The sequence below is a fragment of the Camelus dromedarius genome, chromosome 20, assembly GCF_036321535.1.
Source record: "Camelus dromedarius isolate mCamDro1 chromosome 20, mCamDro1.pat, whole genome shotgun sequence".
Classification (NCBI taxonomy): domain Eukaryota; kingdom Metazoa; phylum Chordata; class Mammalia; order Artiodactyla; family Camelidae; genus Camelus; species Camelus dromedarius.
The window spans coordinates 4,088,631-4,104,149 of NC_087455.1; the positions used below are offsets into that span (position 1 = coordinate 4,088,631).

At 49.7% G+C, this 15,519-nt stretch overlaps 1 protein-coding gene across 1 annotated transcript in view; it reads left to right on the forward strand.

Moving 5' to 3' along the window:
* Positions 1–15,519, forward strand: part of FAM135B (family with sequence similarity 135 member B) — a 239,238-nt gene that overhangs the window by 68,313 nt on the left and 155,406 nt on the right. The window contains exon 2 of the mRNA XM_031439672.2: positions 13,734–13,829. Coding sequence (XP_031295532.2) covers positions 13,753–13,829 — 77 coding nt within the window. The 5' untranslated portion in view covers positions 13,734–13,752. The remainder of the gene's footprint in view (positions 1–13,733; positions 13,830–15,519) is intronic.

Sequence of the window (15,519 nt, forward strand, 5' to 3'; positions counted from 1 at the left end):
TGAACACAATCAAGAATGAGTGTCTGCTTGTTCATATGGTCTTTATAGCCAAGCTGGGAAGTGGCTGCCAGCCTCCTCATTCTATCATTTTCTTCCTTTGTTCAGTCTCAGTGACAGTGCGGCTTGTCACATGCTGGCCCCCTGCTCCTCTTGTAGACACGTGGTCAAGGGCACACAAAGGACTCAGAGTTCTGTGGGGGGGACGTCTGTGAAAGGAGCCCTCAGAGGTCCCCGGGCCAGAGGGCCACGATGGGCAGAGCTGGCCTTCTGGTGCAGGTCTGACCCAGAGCCCACACTCTCTTTAGAAAGCCCACTTGTCCTTTCTTTGCACAGATGGGTAAATTGAGGTCCGTAAACAGAAAAAGTAAGTGATAATGAATTTTTGCCCGAGAGGCTGATACTGCAACCCCGATGCCCTGAGTCCTGTTCGTAGGATGTCAGTCGAGTGACTGCCTGCCTTGCTTTGTTGAGCACTGGCTGTGACCTGAAGGCCGCGATAGGGATTTTCCATATATTATTGTAATTGTCACAGACATATGAAAAGGTAACTATTATTCTCATTTTGCAGATAACAAAAATGAGGTGCCACAAAGTTAAATAGTCGGCCTAAACTTCTCTCTTCGTTAAGCAGCAGAGTGGTTAAAATCAAGGTCTTTATGAGTCAGAATTTTCTTGCTTTCTGCCCGCAAAGCACAGGGGCCAGTGACACTCTTTCAGGCTCGAGTGCCCAGAGCCAAGCGTGTGATTGTCAGTAAATGTTTGCTGCACAAATGGGACCTGTGCCCAAGGAGTCTCACCTGGGACCTGGGAAGATGAGATCCATCCTCACAGGTGCCCAGATCCAGAGCCTGTGATCTCATAGGACCGAATCTCGGAGAGGTCAGGTGATAGCACCACGGTCACCCAGGTGGTAAGGGGCAGAGTCTGGATGCGAACTCAGGTTTGTCTCACCCTTGGATTTTTCCCCTCCCCTAGAGCTCCTTTGGCTTTCCAAGCTCTGGCTGGCTCCGAGCGGATCACATCTGTGATGCCAGCTGGGAGACCTTTCATGCTAACCGAGCAGGGGCGATGTCTCACCACCAGGCTCCTTCTATTCTGGGGCTGGAAGTTCTGTGGGGAATTCCTTAGAGGACCCTGAGGCCGTGAGGGGGGCTTAAGAGCAGAGATCATGGCAGGGCTGTGCTGGCCAATTTATTGTACAAGTGGAGACATTTAAATATAATTTATGTCAGTGCAGTCTTACTAGAAAAATCACACTTGGGATTCAGGGTGTGTTTCCCTGGAAGACACAGGTGCACAGAGGAAGGCAAAGACGTTACCTTACTGTATCAGGCGTGTCCTGCTGGATCAGTGGCGGGTGGAGAAGGGCAACGAAATAGAGAAAATGAAGGTCTTGAGAAGGGACACAGTGATGTAATTGTATCCACACTATTAAATGATTTGCTTAGGTGGCTTTATGTGACCCCCCGATCTTTCAGGGAGTTGCATGAAACACCAGCTTCCCGGTGTGTGCCCAGCCAGCAGCCTGCCTCTGCACTACTGTTCTCAGTTGCACAGACCTGAGTTGGGACCTGTCTCCACCAGTCATGGCACTGGGGCCTCACTGAACCCAGTGAAATCGTTGGTAAAATTGGAGGACTGACCCTCACGGAGATGCTGTGGGGTTGAGTGAGTACCAGGGAAAAGGAACGTGGCTGGGGTACCGTGGGAGTGTGCCAGTCACAGAAGGAGGGTCTTCAAGGCCCCCAGCTGCATCTTGGTCCTCTGATGATGGGGACGTTGCTTAGCCTCCCTGAGCCTCTATCCCCTCATCTGTAAAGTGGGGATAATGGCTGTAACCACCCCTAGAACTGATGGGAGGTTGAGCAATGATGTGCTAGCACATAGCTGGAGTCCTGGCCCCTGGCGGCTGTTGAATGAATACTGGCTCACTCCCATCTGGTCCACAGCTCACGAACTGGTGGCCCTTGGCATACACACACTCCACAGATGGGTTTTGTTTGGACTGAAGATGGTTTTGAAAATTACTAAATTCATTGCCAATAATCGATACCAGGAGATTTCACCTAGTAAATAAGATGTCTGTCTTTTAGAAAAATAGGTTGTGCAGCTCCAGGTCTGTTCTGCTCAAGGCTGCCATCTCTGGGGCTCAGGGGTGCTGTGTTCTGGTTCATCACATGACCCCCAGTCTCCATGCATTCATGCAGGTCACCTGCCTGGCCTGATCTGGCCTGCCTCCCCATTTCATAGATGAAGAGACTGAGGCCCAGAGGGGACTTGACTACGTCACAAGCATATGGTGTGCCCATGGAAGAGCTAGGTTCCAATATGGGTGGGATGATTCCTTGATCAGAATTTTGGCTCTCATACCATTCCATCTGTCTCTCTGTCCATCCATGCATCCATGCATATATGCATGCATGTGCATGCATAAATCCATCCATCCATCTACCCATCCATCCATCCATGCATCTGTCCATCCATCTAGCCACATATTCCTCCCTCCATCCTTTCAATGGTCATTATGTGGATACATATTTTATGCCACACTCTACCCTGCTCCCCAGGACATCAGAGACTCCAACTCGAGAGGCATGCAAAGGGGCAATGCAGAGGGACAAGGATGGGGGTGAGTGAGAAGAGATGTCAGGCAAGTGCTCAGTGGGGGCGGGAAGGTACACTACCGTTAAGGTTCCAGCCTGGTGCTACCTGTTGGGGTTCCTCTCCCCTGCAGAGGTCCCCACACTGACATCACAGTAATTCTTTCGGGCAGTAGGGGATTTTCTGCTGGGAAATCTGCCCCTTCAGCCTGCAAACTAAGTTTCAAGAAGTATGTTCATTGTTCTTAGATAACATTGTTCAAGGCAGGGAGAACACTCTTAAAATGTATTATCATTATTATTATTATTATTATTATTATTATTATTACTACTACTACTACTACTATTATTATTATTATTTTAACAAATCAATGTCATAGTCTTCCTGCCTTGAAGACATGAAGTACCAGCATGTTAAAGACTTTGACAAGTCCTGCAGGGTCAAGGATTAACCTTGCTTAATTTGGTGATTCCCAAACTTATTTGACCAAGAGGTTCTTTGGGGAAGAAACGCCTGTTAAAGAATATTTTCTGAACACATTCTGGGAGGTCGTTTCTAAATCCTTTCCAGAGGCCTGCAGCAGGGAAGGGAGTGGGAGGGACGGGAGAAGAGAAACCAGCGCTTAGCGCACCGTCCCCTGCTTGTGCTGGGGCTGTCTCGGGCTAATCTGATTTCCCCCAGACCCATTTTATAGATGAGAACCCAGAAGCCTGGAAGATACTGTGTTACTTGCTCAAAGTCACAAAGTTAAAAAGTGGAGGGATTCAAATTCAGGTCTAATTCCAAAACACTGTTCTTGTCCCATTTTGGCTCAGAAGAAGTCCCACGCCAGTAGACAGCAGAGTAGCTTAGCTCTGTGACTTTGAAGTGAAGGGACGAGATCGACAGGGTGGCTGGGAGTGTTCACTGAGTTCCAAAAAGATTACACGCTTGCAACATACAGGGTTTATTCGGCTCCTGCTTTAAAGTGCATCCTCCCCTCTGCTCCCCTCCAACTGTTGGCTTCATTCACACTTTAGTGTGAATTACACTATTGAGCTAATGTCTTCACACATAGCAAAGTGCTACTTAGTCTTCTTGGCCTAGAGAGTTCCCTGAAGCAGGCCTGGAGTTTCGTGCAAGTTGGGAGTAGAAGCTAGAATGGGTGGGAGGGGTTCCTGGGCTCGGGCCAGAAGATGAAGGAGCAGTTTGCAAAGGCTGTTGCAAAGACAGGAATGGCAAACATTTATTCAAATGAGATGCTTACGTTCCAGACTTTATCTGAATGTGTGACTGTGCGAGGTGTTTTCCATACGTGATCCAGGTCTTTTCAATTAACGAATTAATATCCCACGGAGCCTGAGGAGGCCCGAGCTCCCCGGCGTCTGTGCGGTGCTGGGAGTCAGGGCTGTGGGAGGCTGGAGGGAGGAACTGAGGTACAGACCCTATGAGGTGTGGCCCTTTAGGGGCAGGGCTGAGAGAGTCTGGCTCTGGGGACTCCCTTTCCTCCCCCCTCGGCCAGCCCTGGATGCCCACCTTGTCCGGCGGCCATAGTGAGCTGTTTACCCTTGTCCTCCATTCCTGAATGTCAGATAACACTGTGTATGGTGTCCAGCTAAGTGGTGATGTTCACCTTAGCGATCCCATGTCACGCATGCGCAGGCTTCCTGAGGTGTGAGTCCTGTTAGGCAGTCTCCACCCGCCCTGCCTCTTACACACATGCGGTCCTGATGTGCCACCTTCGTGGCCCAGGAACAGGCTCCCCATGTGCTCCCCCCCCACCATAGTACTTGACGGGGAACACGGTGGGCCAAGTGGGGCCAACTGACGCCCTTCCAAGTCCAGCGACCCCCACTCCTGGGCTCTCAGATGTCTGCCTGGGATCCCGCAGCAGATAAACCACGTTCTTTCCTGGGTGTGTTTCCCCCACCAGCTGACAGCCCTGGGTGATGCCCAAGCACAGATAGCTCCGGCCGGCTTGTTTCAGCCCACCTCTCCACCGAGCTGGCGTCGTAAACCCCACCGCCCCCACCCCCGCTTCGTGGACCCTAAACCTCCTGTCTCACCTGCAGCCAGTCAGAGACTTGCGCACAAGCTGATCAGGCACCTTGTGACCGGGCCTTAGAAAAGACCCCCACAGCCAGCCCTCGGGGCTCACATTGGGCGCCTGTCGTCTGTGTGGCCACTGTTGGCTATGGCGGCTTCACCCAATAAACTCCTCTGCTCTTCTCCTCCTTCATCTCTGCTGAATTCTTTTACCAACCTGTGTGTCACCGTGTCACCAACCAGCCACCCTTGTGTCCCACAACAGGCCGGTGTTATGGGTGGTAAAAGAATTTACCAAAGACGAAGACTGGAAATAGAGAGTGAGGTGGGTGGTCTGCGTGGAAACAGAGACACACACACACTCACACACACACACACAGGCTGAGTCACAGCCGCCCTAGGGAAGCTAACGACAGATGCAGCAAAATTGGGTCCCTCCCGAAGCTCCGAGGCCAGGGCACAAACAGACCGCGCATCTGAAATGCCAGCCTTGACTCAGGGGGCGGGAGCCTCGCGGCTTGCTTTCACCTCCTCTCCTGTTTACACTGTGGCTTCTGGAAGGATAAACAGTGTGTCCCCTGCAGTGGCGCTGCCGTCGGCTGCTGCACCCTCTCCGACCGCCGCTGGCTCCTGCCTGGAATCCCCTCGGGCAGGATGGATCTTCCGCCTCCCGCTCCCCCTCCGCGGACACCCACGCCAGGACGGAAGGAACTCAGGCTTGTGTTAAGGCTGGGAGTTATTTCAGTCTCGAAGGCCTAAGTTGGGGCTGGTGCCGAGTGCTCGGGGAAACTGTATACTTGAGTGAAAAGAAGAATGATCGACCCATTCATTCACTTACCCATTTATATGTGCATTTTTTTGCATTTGTTTAGTCTTTCATTCGTTCTCTCTCACTTGTCCCGCACACGTTATTGCATTCTCTTCTCTACTGTGGGTTTTTTTTTTTTTTTTTTTTTTTTTTAATTTGCTAAACTCGGAGGCTGTCCTTCCTTTAAGGAGCTCGCAGGGCAACCTGAAGATGGATGTGCTCCCAGAATCTAAGCTGGTCAGGGCTGTAGAGGAGGGCTTGTGTCGGGAAGGTGGCGGCCTGGCGGCTCAGGAACGGCTTCCTGGAGGAGGTGTGTTGGACATTCCAGCACAGGGAGCTGGTCACGTAGGGAGGGGAGAGGTGGACCATCTCCTGGAGATTACGGATTGTGCAGAGGTGAGATGTGTTCAGAGGGCGTTGGGGCGCTTTGCTGAGGCTCCCTGCAGAGGTGCTGGTGAGGGTGAGTGACGGCATGAGAGAAGGTAGGTTGGCAATGCAGGAAGGTCCCAGATTTGAAGGGCATGGTTTTTCTGCTGGAGGTTTGGGCTGTGCTGAGGCGAAACGGGCGACAGTCAGGAAGCCCCTGCAGCAGAGGCGGGTCTGTCTGTGCTACGTCGCACAGAGCATCCCACTCCAAGGACCCGGACGGCCCAGGTCCCGCGTGGATCCCCTCTCAGGTGGCTCTGAGAGAAAGCCCCGAAGCCACCCAGACATCCTGTTTCCTCGGCCCCCGTATAAGGGGCTGAGCCAAGTCAGCCCTGAGTTTCCGGTGAGTCTAAAGCGCTGAGATGCTGAGGAGTCTTGTCCTGCCCACTTCCTTCCCCATCACCATGCAGACGTCAGGGGTGCCAGCCCTGCTCTTTTTCTCTCTTGGGGGCCACCTTCAATGATCAGAGGAGATCACGGAGGTAAAGACTTTGACTGATTGCTGTGATGAGTGAGAGTCAGAGACAAGAGACAAGGTGAATTCTGGCCTCCTCTCTGCCCCCTGCCCCCTGGGAGACCCCGCCAGGGGGTCCAGTAAGTCACAGGTGGAAGGAGATGATTGTTTCTTTCCTGCCGTGCCCACATCATGCTGGCTTGTACTTATTAAGCATTTATCAGATGCCAGGCTCCAAAGCAACTTCCATGTGGGGAAACTGAGGCACGGAGTGCTTACTGTCCTATAGCTGCTGAGGGGCTGAGCTCTGTGTGGTTGAGACTGGCCAGGCTCGGGCAGGCTGCCCTGCTGGGCTGTGGCCTTCCCCCCGGGCATCCTCGCTTTCTCTGCCATGGTACCTATCCCTGTAGACCTCAGTTCTGACCGTGGCTCCCCGGGAGCTTGCTGGGCTGTGGTCTGGCGTCCCTTCTCTGTCCTCACTTTCTGCACCATGGCATCAGAAGGTCCTTTCCAGAACCTTCCCCACTTACCATGTTGTAATCCTATGACTTACAATCTTTTGAGCACAGCGACTTTGAGTGCCCTTTCCATAAAGTCAATGCTGATAACGTATTAAGATCAACATGCTTTTTTTTTCATTTAATCTTCAAAGGCCACGCACTTCAAAGATTGATGTTTTAAAAGAAAAATTACGTTTGAAAGGAAGATGTGTTTGTAGAAGGATTTGTTTCCAGGCACTATCTGATGAGGTATTGACATGGTATTTCTCCAAAATAGCCATAATATTTTTAACAAATCTTCTCAGGGGCCACTGAGAATGTTCTAAAACATTTTTGAAAATGTAAATAACTGAGGAGACATTTTAGAAACACAATGAAAAGTACAAACATTACCCCGCTTTAATTGACACGGAAATCAGGCCTCTAGGGAGCCCAGAACCTCTAAAATACAGCAGAGAGGATTTGTGCGTTGGGTTTGGATTGCACCAGGGGCCTTTTGCATTTCTGCCAACAATGTTGCAGGCAGGAATAAAAATACTAGCTGCTTCCACCGATGAGTGATTGACAGTTTGCCAGAAAATGACTGAAGCTTTTTATCTTCGTGATGATCTTTAATGCTCATTGCCACCGTGATGCACTGACTCTCCCCCCGCCGCTTCCCTGTGGAGAGACCGGACCTGGAAAGATCACGTGGTGTAAGAACCAAGGGAAGTGGGTTTAGGCTCAGCTGTGACATGGAGTGGGGAGTAAAGCTTTCTGCCTGGAGGTGGGACTAGCCCAGGCAAGAGGATGATGACCTGGACAACGAGGGAGAGGCTTCGGAGATGGAGAGAAGGGGTTGGGTTCAAGGAACTAAAGACAGTGAGAATTAACAACCATCTGTCTTCGGTGGGGTCTTAGTTCGTTCTGGCAGCTGTAACAAAATACCAGGGGCTGAGAGCTTGTAAACCACAGACATTTACTTCTCACTGTTCTGGAGGCTCTGAGTCCGAGATCAGGGTACCAGCAGGGTCACAGACTTCTCCTGGTGCCCTCACATGGCAAAGCGAGAAGGGAGGTCTCTGGCGGCTCTTTTGTAAGGGCATTAATCCCATTCATGAGTTTCTACCCTCCCAGTCATCTCCCAAAGGCTCCACCTTTTAGTAATTTCACTTTGGGGATTTTCGGCATGTGGATGTTGGGGGTCGTGTTCGGAGTTTAGCGGGAGCAGGGAGGAGAGAGGACTGAAGGTGATGCCCCATTGACGCTCGGGTGAGTGGGTAGATGGCGATGTTCTGCTGCACCTTTGGTGTCACTGGCGGTGCTTCCAGGGTAAGGAATGCACATCTATCTTCTGGCCCTGCTTCTGGGGCAGAGAGCTGCAGGCCATGCAGAACAAGGATTCTCTCCCACCCCCGCGATGTTGGATCCATTAATTCTGCACCTCTTTGTGAACCCGTTCCGAGTGCCCGCCACTGCGTTAGCCCTGGAGAACTCCGAAACCCGTAAATAGACCCGGCCCCTGTTTTCCAGAGACTGCGTCAGTATCTCCTAGTCCTCTCTCCCCTCAAGGAAGAGTAAGGAACGTGCTTATGGTTCCCAAGTAATTTCTCCTCATACTTTACTAAGAGCCTGTTGCCAATGAGAACATTTTAGTACTTTGCAGAGATCTCTTTCATTAGTTACCATTTCAAATCACTCTGTTAGGTGGGTTTTCCCTTGAAGTACAGACGCGGCAATCCAGGCTCTGAGAGGTGACGTATGAGGTGGTGGGAGTCAGGGCTGAGCCGGGGTCCGGGACGTCACAGCCTGCTTCTCTCTTCCGCTCTCTGACTTAGGAGTCATTCCTTGTCACACAAAGGTAAACATGACCTGCCTGGGGATTATGGAGTCTTTGGTCCCTGTGGCTGAAAGGACATTCAGTTGTCACTTAAACACAAGGCAGGGGCCTGGGATTCCAGAAAACGGGGAAATAGGGACCCCATTCTTTGCCTGGACACCCCAGTGATATGGGAAGTTCGTCACACGATGAGATGACTCCATGTCCAGCTGGGTGGCCGTGATGGTTAGGGAGCTGCCAGGACAGGGCAGGACTATGGGGGCCACTCAATAAAGAAATTTTTTTTAAACAAATGCTATTCCACTCTTTCTTCTGGTTCTGCCTTCTGTGATAAAATTAACTAGCATTCTTCTTGGGTTTGTTACATGCCAGATTCCATTCTAAGTGGCTTATGTACATTAACATTTTTTATTTTTATTTTTGTTTTATTTTTTTAATGGAAGTATAGTCAGTTCTAATGTGTCAATTTCTGGTGTACCACACAGTGTCCCAATATGCATATATATGTGTATGTATGTTCATTTTCATATTCTTTTTCATTAAAGGTTATTACAAGATATTGAATATAGTTCCCCGTGCTATACAGAAGGAATTTGCTTTTTATGTATTTTTATATATAGTGGTTAACACTTGCAAATCTCAAACTCCCATATATATCCCTTCCCACCCCTTTTCCCTGGTAACCATAAGATTGTTTACTATGTCTGCAAGTCTGCTTCTTTTGTAGATGAGTTCATTAGTGTCCTCTTTTTTCTTTTTAATTTAATTTTTTTTTAGATTCCACATGAGTGCTATCATATGGTATTTTTCTTTCCCTTTCTGTCTTACTTCACTTAGAATGATGGTCTCCAAGTCCATCCACGTTGCTGCAAATGATATTTATATTAACATTTTTCATTCTCACAAGAACCCTATGAAGAATGTATCATTATTATTATGCCCATTTTACAGAGAAGGAAGATGAGGCACAGGGAGGTTAGGAACAAGTCCAAGGTCACCCCGTGTGAGGGGGACCCACCGCCTGGTTCTCAGCCTGTGTGTGCAGTGCGCCAGAGATAAAGGTGATTCTCCCATTGGCTAGGGAAGGGCTCTGAGGGTTGTTCATCTTCCCTGGAGGATGTTTTGGGGCCCCCCACTGCCCTCTCACCTTTCTCTCCAGGTGTGTTTGTCTGGAAAACGATACCCCAGGTGCAGACTGCCCCACACAGGTGCAGACTGGTGGTGATGCAGCTGAGTGAGGAGCAGGCCAGGGGCTGGGGGTCCAGGAGCCTTGCATGGAGTGCAAGGAAGTCCCAGGGAAGGCGTGCAGATGCCAGGTGAGCTGAGGCTGTGAAGACCCGCTGGAGGTGGGATGGGGAACGATTCACTTTTTTAGAGGGAAGCTTGCATATGTGAACATGGATCCATGCACGACCTGGTCACTCAGAAACCAGCCTTCCCAGGGAGGCCTTCCCGGCCCCGGGCCCGTCACTCTCTCTGGGACGGCTGCTTGATTGCCCTTCCCCAGTCTTTGAGCATCATGAGGGCAAGGCCAGCTTTTTTCTTTCTCTCTTTTTTTTAATTGAAGTAGGGTTGATTTACAATGTGTTAGTTTCTGGTGTACAGCATAGAGATTCAGTTACGTGTATATATACACACACATCATTTTTCATATTCTTTTTCATTATAGGTTATGATAAGATATTGAACATAGTTTTGTTCTGTTTATTCTGAATGTAGTTTTGAGCTCCGTCAGCACAGCACCTGGACACCCCACATCCCTGCAGGAGGTGCTTGTGTGACACAGCATCCCAGGAGCACACCACGTGTAGCAGAATGGTTGAAATCACTAGACTGTAGGTGGCTCTGGTTGTCATAGGAAGTGAGTACAGAGATGTCTGCAGTGTGTGGGGTGTGTGCGCATGGTGTGTGTTCTGTGGGTGGGGTGTGTTGTGTGTGTGGGTGTCGGGCGTGCACTGGGTGAGCACCGTGGGCAGCTGTGGGTGTGTTGAGTACTGTGTGTGCCGTGTCATGTGTTGTGTGTGTCTGCTGGATGTGTGAAGCATGTGCCGCGTGTCTGTCCTGTGTGCGCATCATGCCCATGTTGTGTGTGTGCGCTGATCGGGAAAACAATCTTATGGGGCAGGTACTCTTATTATTCCCAACTGCACAGGAGGGAACTGAGGAACAGAGAGGTTAAGCAAAGCCATGGGCTCAGAGTCACACAGCTCACAAGGAACCAAATGCACTTGGATCTGCTTAACTCTGCAACTCTAGTCTCTGCACCAGGGGTTCTCAGATTAGTGTTTGCTTCAGAGTTCCCTGGAGGACCTGTGAAAACACAGATCCCTGAGTTCACTCCTGCAGTTTCTGATTTAGTAGGTCTGGGTAGGACCTGAAAATGAGAATTTGCTTTCAGAAACAAAGGGGTGCTGGTTCCGCCGGCTGGGGGACTGCACTTGTAAACCGCCCCTGTAAGCATGCTCCCTCTGTTCCAAAGAAGGGTTGGGGAGGGTTGGGAACAAGCCAGAGCTTTTGGATTCCTGCAGATTCCTGCGCTTCCTACAAATTGGCTGTGGCACGGTGACCAGCAAAATCAATGTGGAGCTCTCAACTGATATTCTGAACGGGAGCTCATCCTCATCACTGAGTAACTGAATGTTTGGTTATAACGAATCACATGGTGTTCAAAAGGAAAAGGCAGTTTCCCGCCAAGAAGCTGCATTTGCAACTGCATGTTCCAGGATTATATCCTGCTAGTCCTGAGCCATAGGATGCTACAGTGCATCTTCCCAGTAGAAAACATTATTCCGTACGGTAGTCTCTATGCATTAAATCTGTTTTCTTCTAAACATTAATTTCTAAGACACACACACACACACACACACACACACACACACACGTTGTCTCAACCATTCTGCAAGTAAGGAATGGAGCTAGAAAGCTGAAGTCGTGGGCTCCTGGATCAGAGCTCTCCCCTCATGTGGCCTTGACACACCCCTGTGTGAATCGGGGTCAGTCTTACCTGCTTCAGAGAGGTTTTGAGGCAACATGAAGTCATGGATGGGAATCTTGGAGCAGGATTTAGTGTGTGGTGGGCTGGGGTGTTGGCGTGTACTGTTCTTCTTCTCCCTCTGTTCCTCTCTAATCTCCCGCCAGGATCAGAGAGCACAGAGGGTCCGGGTGTTACTGCAACTGAGAACCACAAGCGCGGCTTTGCCAGTTCTGCTGTGTTTTGAGGACTGAGACTGATGGGGTGATGAGAAAGTGGGGAAGATGCAGTGGTTGCTGTTTAAGGTGACAACAAACTGAAGCACAGAGTGGCTTTCTCTGCTGGCCCCTCCACCAGGCTTTTACTGGAAATACCTTGAAATCGAAACTGAAGGGCAGTTCGGACCTTGACTGGCTGCGGTGCATGAGGCGGGACCAGGGCGCGCCTGGATGGCTCTCCCATTAGGGAAATGGGTTTTCAGTGCATTTTCTGAGTCTGGCCTTTGCAGGCTTATCATCCTGAAATTCCATCCTGCAGATTTTACAGACGTTGGGTCCTTGAATGCTGCATTTTAAATTTGGTATGCAGAATTCTGTGTCCTCAGAAATGTTTACCTGTGGGGCCTGGGAATGTGCCCTGGGAGGCACCCTTGCCAGAGCTGAGATTCAGTGAAGGCCTGATTAATCCCTTGTGCTCTTCTTCTTGGGAGCTGGCCTAGCATGACCCTGTCAGCTGCAGTGAGCTTGGGCTCTGAACCCCAGTAATGGTCTGGTCCTTGAGGTGTCTTGCGGGCAGAAAGAAGAGGGGTTTTGAAAGGAGACTTAGGTGCCAGTCACCACTTGCCAGCTAGGAGAGACAAACCTCCACTTCCTTCTCCTCCTCCTCCCTCATTCTCCCCCTTCCCCAAGATCATGCCAGCTCCTACCTATTGAGAACCTTCTAGTTCCCCCAGAACCTGCTCAATTGCAAGTAATCACCTGATATCTTCCCTCCAGGTAGCTTATATCATCCCCATTACACATGGTAGTAACTGAGGCTGCTTACCAAAGTAGACACCACTAGAACATTCTAGAGTCACAGAGGGGCTCCAGGTTAGAGACGTTCAGATCCTTTTTAAAATCTGTGACATGGGGCAAGATTCTTCTTGGACTCAGTCAGACAACTGACATAAAATGCTTCATGCAGCACCAAGAATATAATTAATACTCACTAGAAGTCAGTTTCTTTTCCTTCTCCAAATGCCTGGTATCTAGATGATTTCATATCCTTCGAAAATCCAGCCTGCCTTGAGTCTCCCTGTCAGTTTATTTCTCTTTCTAGACTGGGAATATTTTAATTTTGGACTCTTTCGTCTTTCCTATCCAACCTTAGTATTGGCCAAGGGTCTCCTGGCTTGGGAAGTTAACAACCTGTCAAGTTGGGTTTAGCATCTGCTTGGTGACTCCCTCTGCTTCCCCTGCTCAGTAGAAAACATATCTGTCCGTGCTACTCCAGACACCTTAGCTCTGTGGATGCCATATGCTAACAACGATAAAGCCATCTTCAGTTATTATTATTAACTATTATTAATGATAGCTACCATTTGTGGACTATTTACTACATGCCTAGAACTGGGCACCATGCTCTATGTCACAGATTTAATCTTCCCATCATCTGTCAGTTATATGCCGTTACCAGTCCTCATGTTACAGATGAGGAAGCTGAGGATGGGAGAAGTTGAATGACTTACTCCAGGTCACACGAGCAGAAGGTGAAACAGCTGGGGTTCCTGCCCTGTCGGCCATGAAGCGGTGCTCCTAGCTGGGGGGTGGCACTCTCCATGGTGCTGACAGATGGGGAGAGGCAAAGGGACTAGCCTAGCTTTAGAATTAGGGTATCTGGGTCCGAGTCCCAGTTCTTGCAGGTGTGAGCTGTGTGACATCATGGAAGTCACTTCATCTCTCTGTGTCTTTTCCTACAAAAGGAACCCCTGAGTGATGACATCCAGTGGACACGTCGTGGTCCCATGGGTCAGATCCTCTTGCCTGTCTAAGTTAGTGCTGTTTGGGTTCCTGTTGCAGAAGCCCTAGCTCTCTGTGTCTGGCTGATGTGATCTCAAGCTGCTCATTTCCCTCTTGTTTTTTTTTTAGGTAATGAACCAAAAAGATCATGTCTGAAGTACAAGGAACGGTTGAGTTTTCTGTAGAGCTACATAAATTTTATAATGTGGATCTCTTTCAGAGGGGGTGAGTATGCTTCCTTATTTGTATTTGTTTATATGTTTGTTGTTTTGTTTTTTCTGTGGCAGGGTGTGATGGTGGTGAGCTCAGGTTATAGGACATTTTGGGTTGGTGTGATTTTTCCTGCCAAGTAGAAAATCTAAACCTTTAGTGCATTTGAAAATAAGCCGTAGATTGACAAAGACTAGAAAATGCTAATTTCTCTCCTCCTCCTGCACCTCTTCCTACTTGCTCTTTCCATTAAACCTGTCAGTCAGTGTTACAGGAAAGTGGATTTACTGGAAATGAAGCTTGCCTGTGTAGCTCTGATAAAAAGGTGTCTGTATGATCAATATTTCTAAGGGCCATCTCCCCAAACCTCATGTCATAAAACCTGTGCCCAGATCTCTCAAAAACGGAGAATTTACAATGTCCTCCTTAAATGAAAACTTAAAATATAGAGGCTTCCAGTTTTTCTGAGGATGTGCTCTGAACTTGGTGCTTTACACGTATGATCGCAGAAAGTCCTCAGGACAGACTTACATCTCGGGGTCACTGTCAACAATGGTGATGTGAAGTGGTTGTACGAAGCATCTGAACATGGACGAGAACTGCCTGTACTCACAGAGGCTGCTGGTCCTGCCCCTGTGTTACAGATGAGGAAACCGAGCTCATAGAAACTGAATTTGAGATGTGCCCAAGGTGACAAACTCGTGTGCAAAACAATAGGTATCTGCTGGTTTGCATTTTTCTGTATAACGAGCGACCCTAAAACTTAGTGGCTTAAAACAACAATTGAGTTGAAGAGTGCGGACATCTAGGCTCACACTTTGATGTGGGTGAGGGAGCAATCTCATGGTCAGACTTGCTTGAGGGTGGGTTTCATCTTAGCTGCATCCATAAAGAGGCCAGGGCAGCTTTTGGATGAAGGGGGATGGAGTGAGTTCTAGGACCTCTCAGGTCCCATCTGCAGTGAGACCTTGAAGTTAATAATCCCCAGCCCCCAGCTTCTGCCTGCGGGGAGCTGTGGACAGGCTGGGCATGGTGCCAGCCAGGATCCTGCAGCTGCTGGGGGAGTTCCTGTCGGGCATGATCCCTGACGCTCAAGTGCTAAGGACTTTCTTCTCTGAATCCCGCAGGAGCCATGTGTATGGTGAAGTGTAATTACTTTACCTCGCAAGTACTCCGTGGGGACATGATGGCTGCAATCCAAACCCAGTCGGCAGGGTGGGGGCCTGGATGAAAAATGATCTCCTGATGTGATCAAAGAGAAGGAAGGTGGGGTTTGGGGAAGCTGGCCCATTTTTGGGGTGTGAGGATGTATGATTATGTGCTCCACAGTGTCCCCAGGTGGTAGAAATCAGAGCGAGGGGCTGTGAGAGAAGGAGAGTGCCCTTCCTTGGACTGAGTAGGACTGTGGTCATCAGGTTCCGCCAGGTTCCTCTGGTTAATGAGAGGCGCCTCCTGTGCCTCCGTCCAGGCGTGCCAGCTCGCCCACCCCATCTGCCCAGACAGACACGCAGCCCTGACTTGCTGTGAGATGCTGTGTTGGAGCCACCTGGGTGCAGAACTGAGAATAGCGCCTGAGGGTTTGCCCTGCTCAAGGGGCTATTTGCTTTTAGCACATTCATAAGTGTCAGTAGGGTTTGCGGTCCCTCAGTGCGTGCTGCCTTTGGTGGTGCTTGCTGTGAACAAACAGGCCGCTTTCCTGTATCCA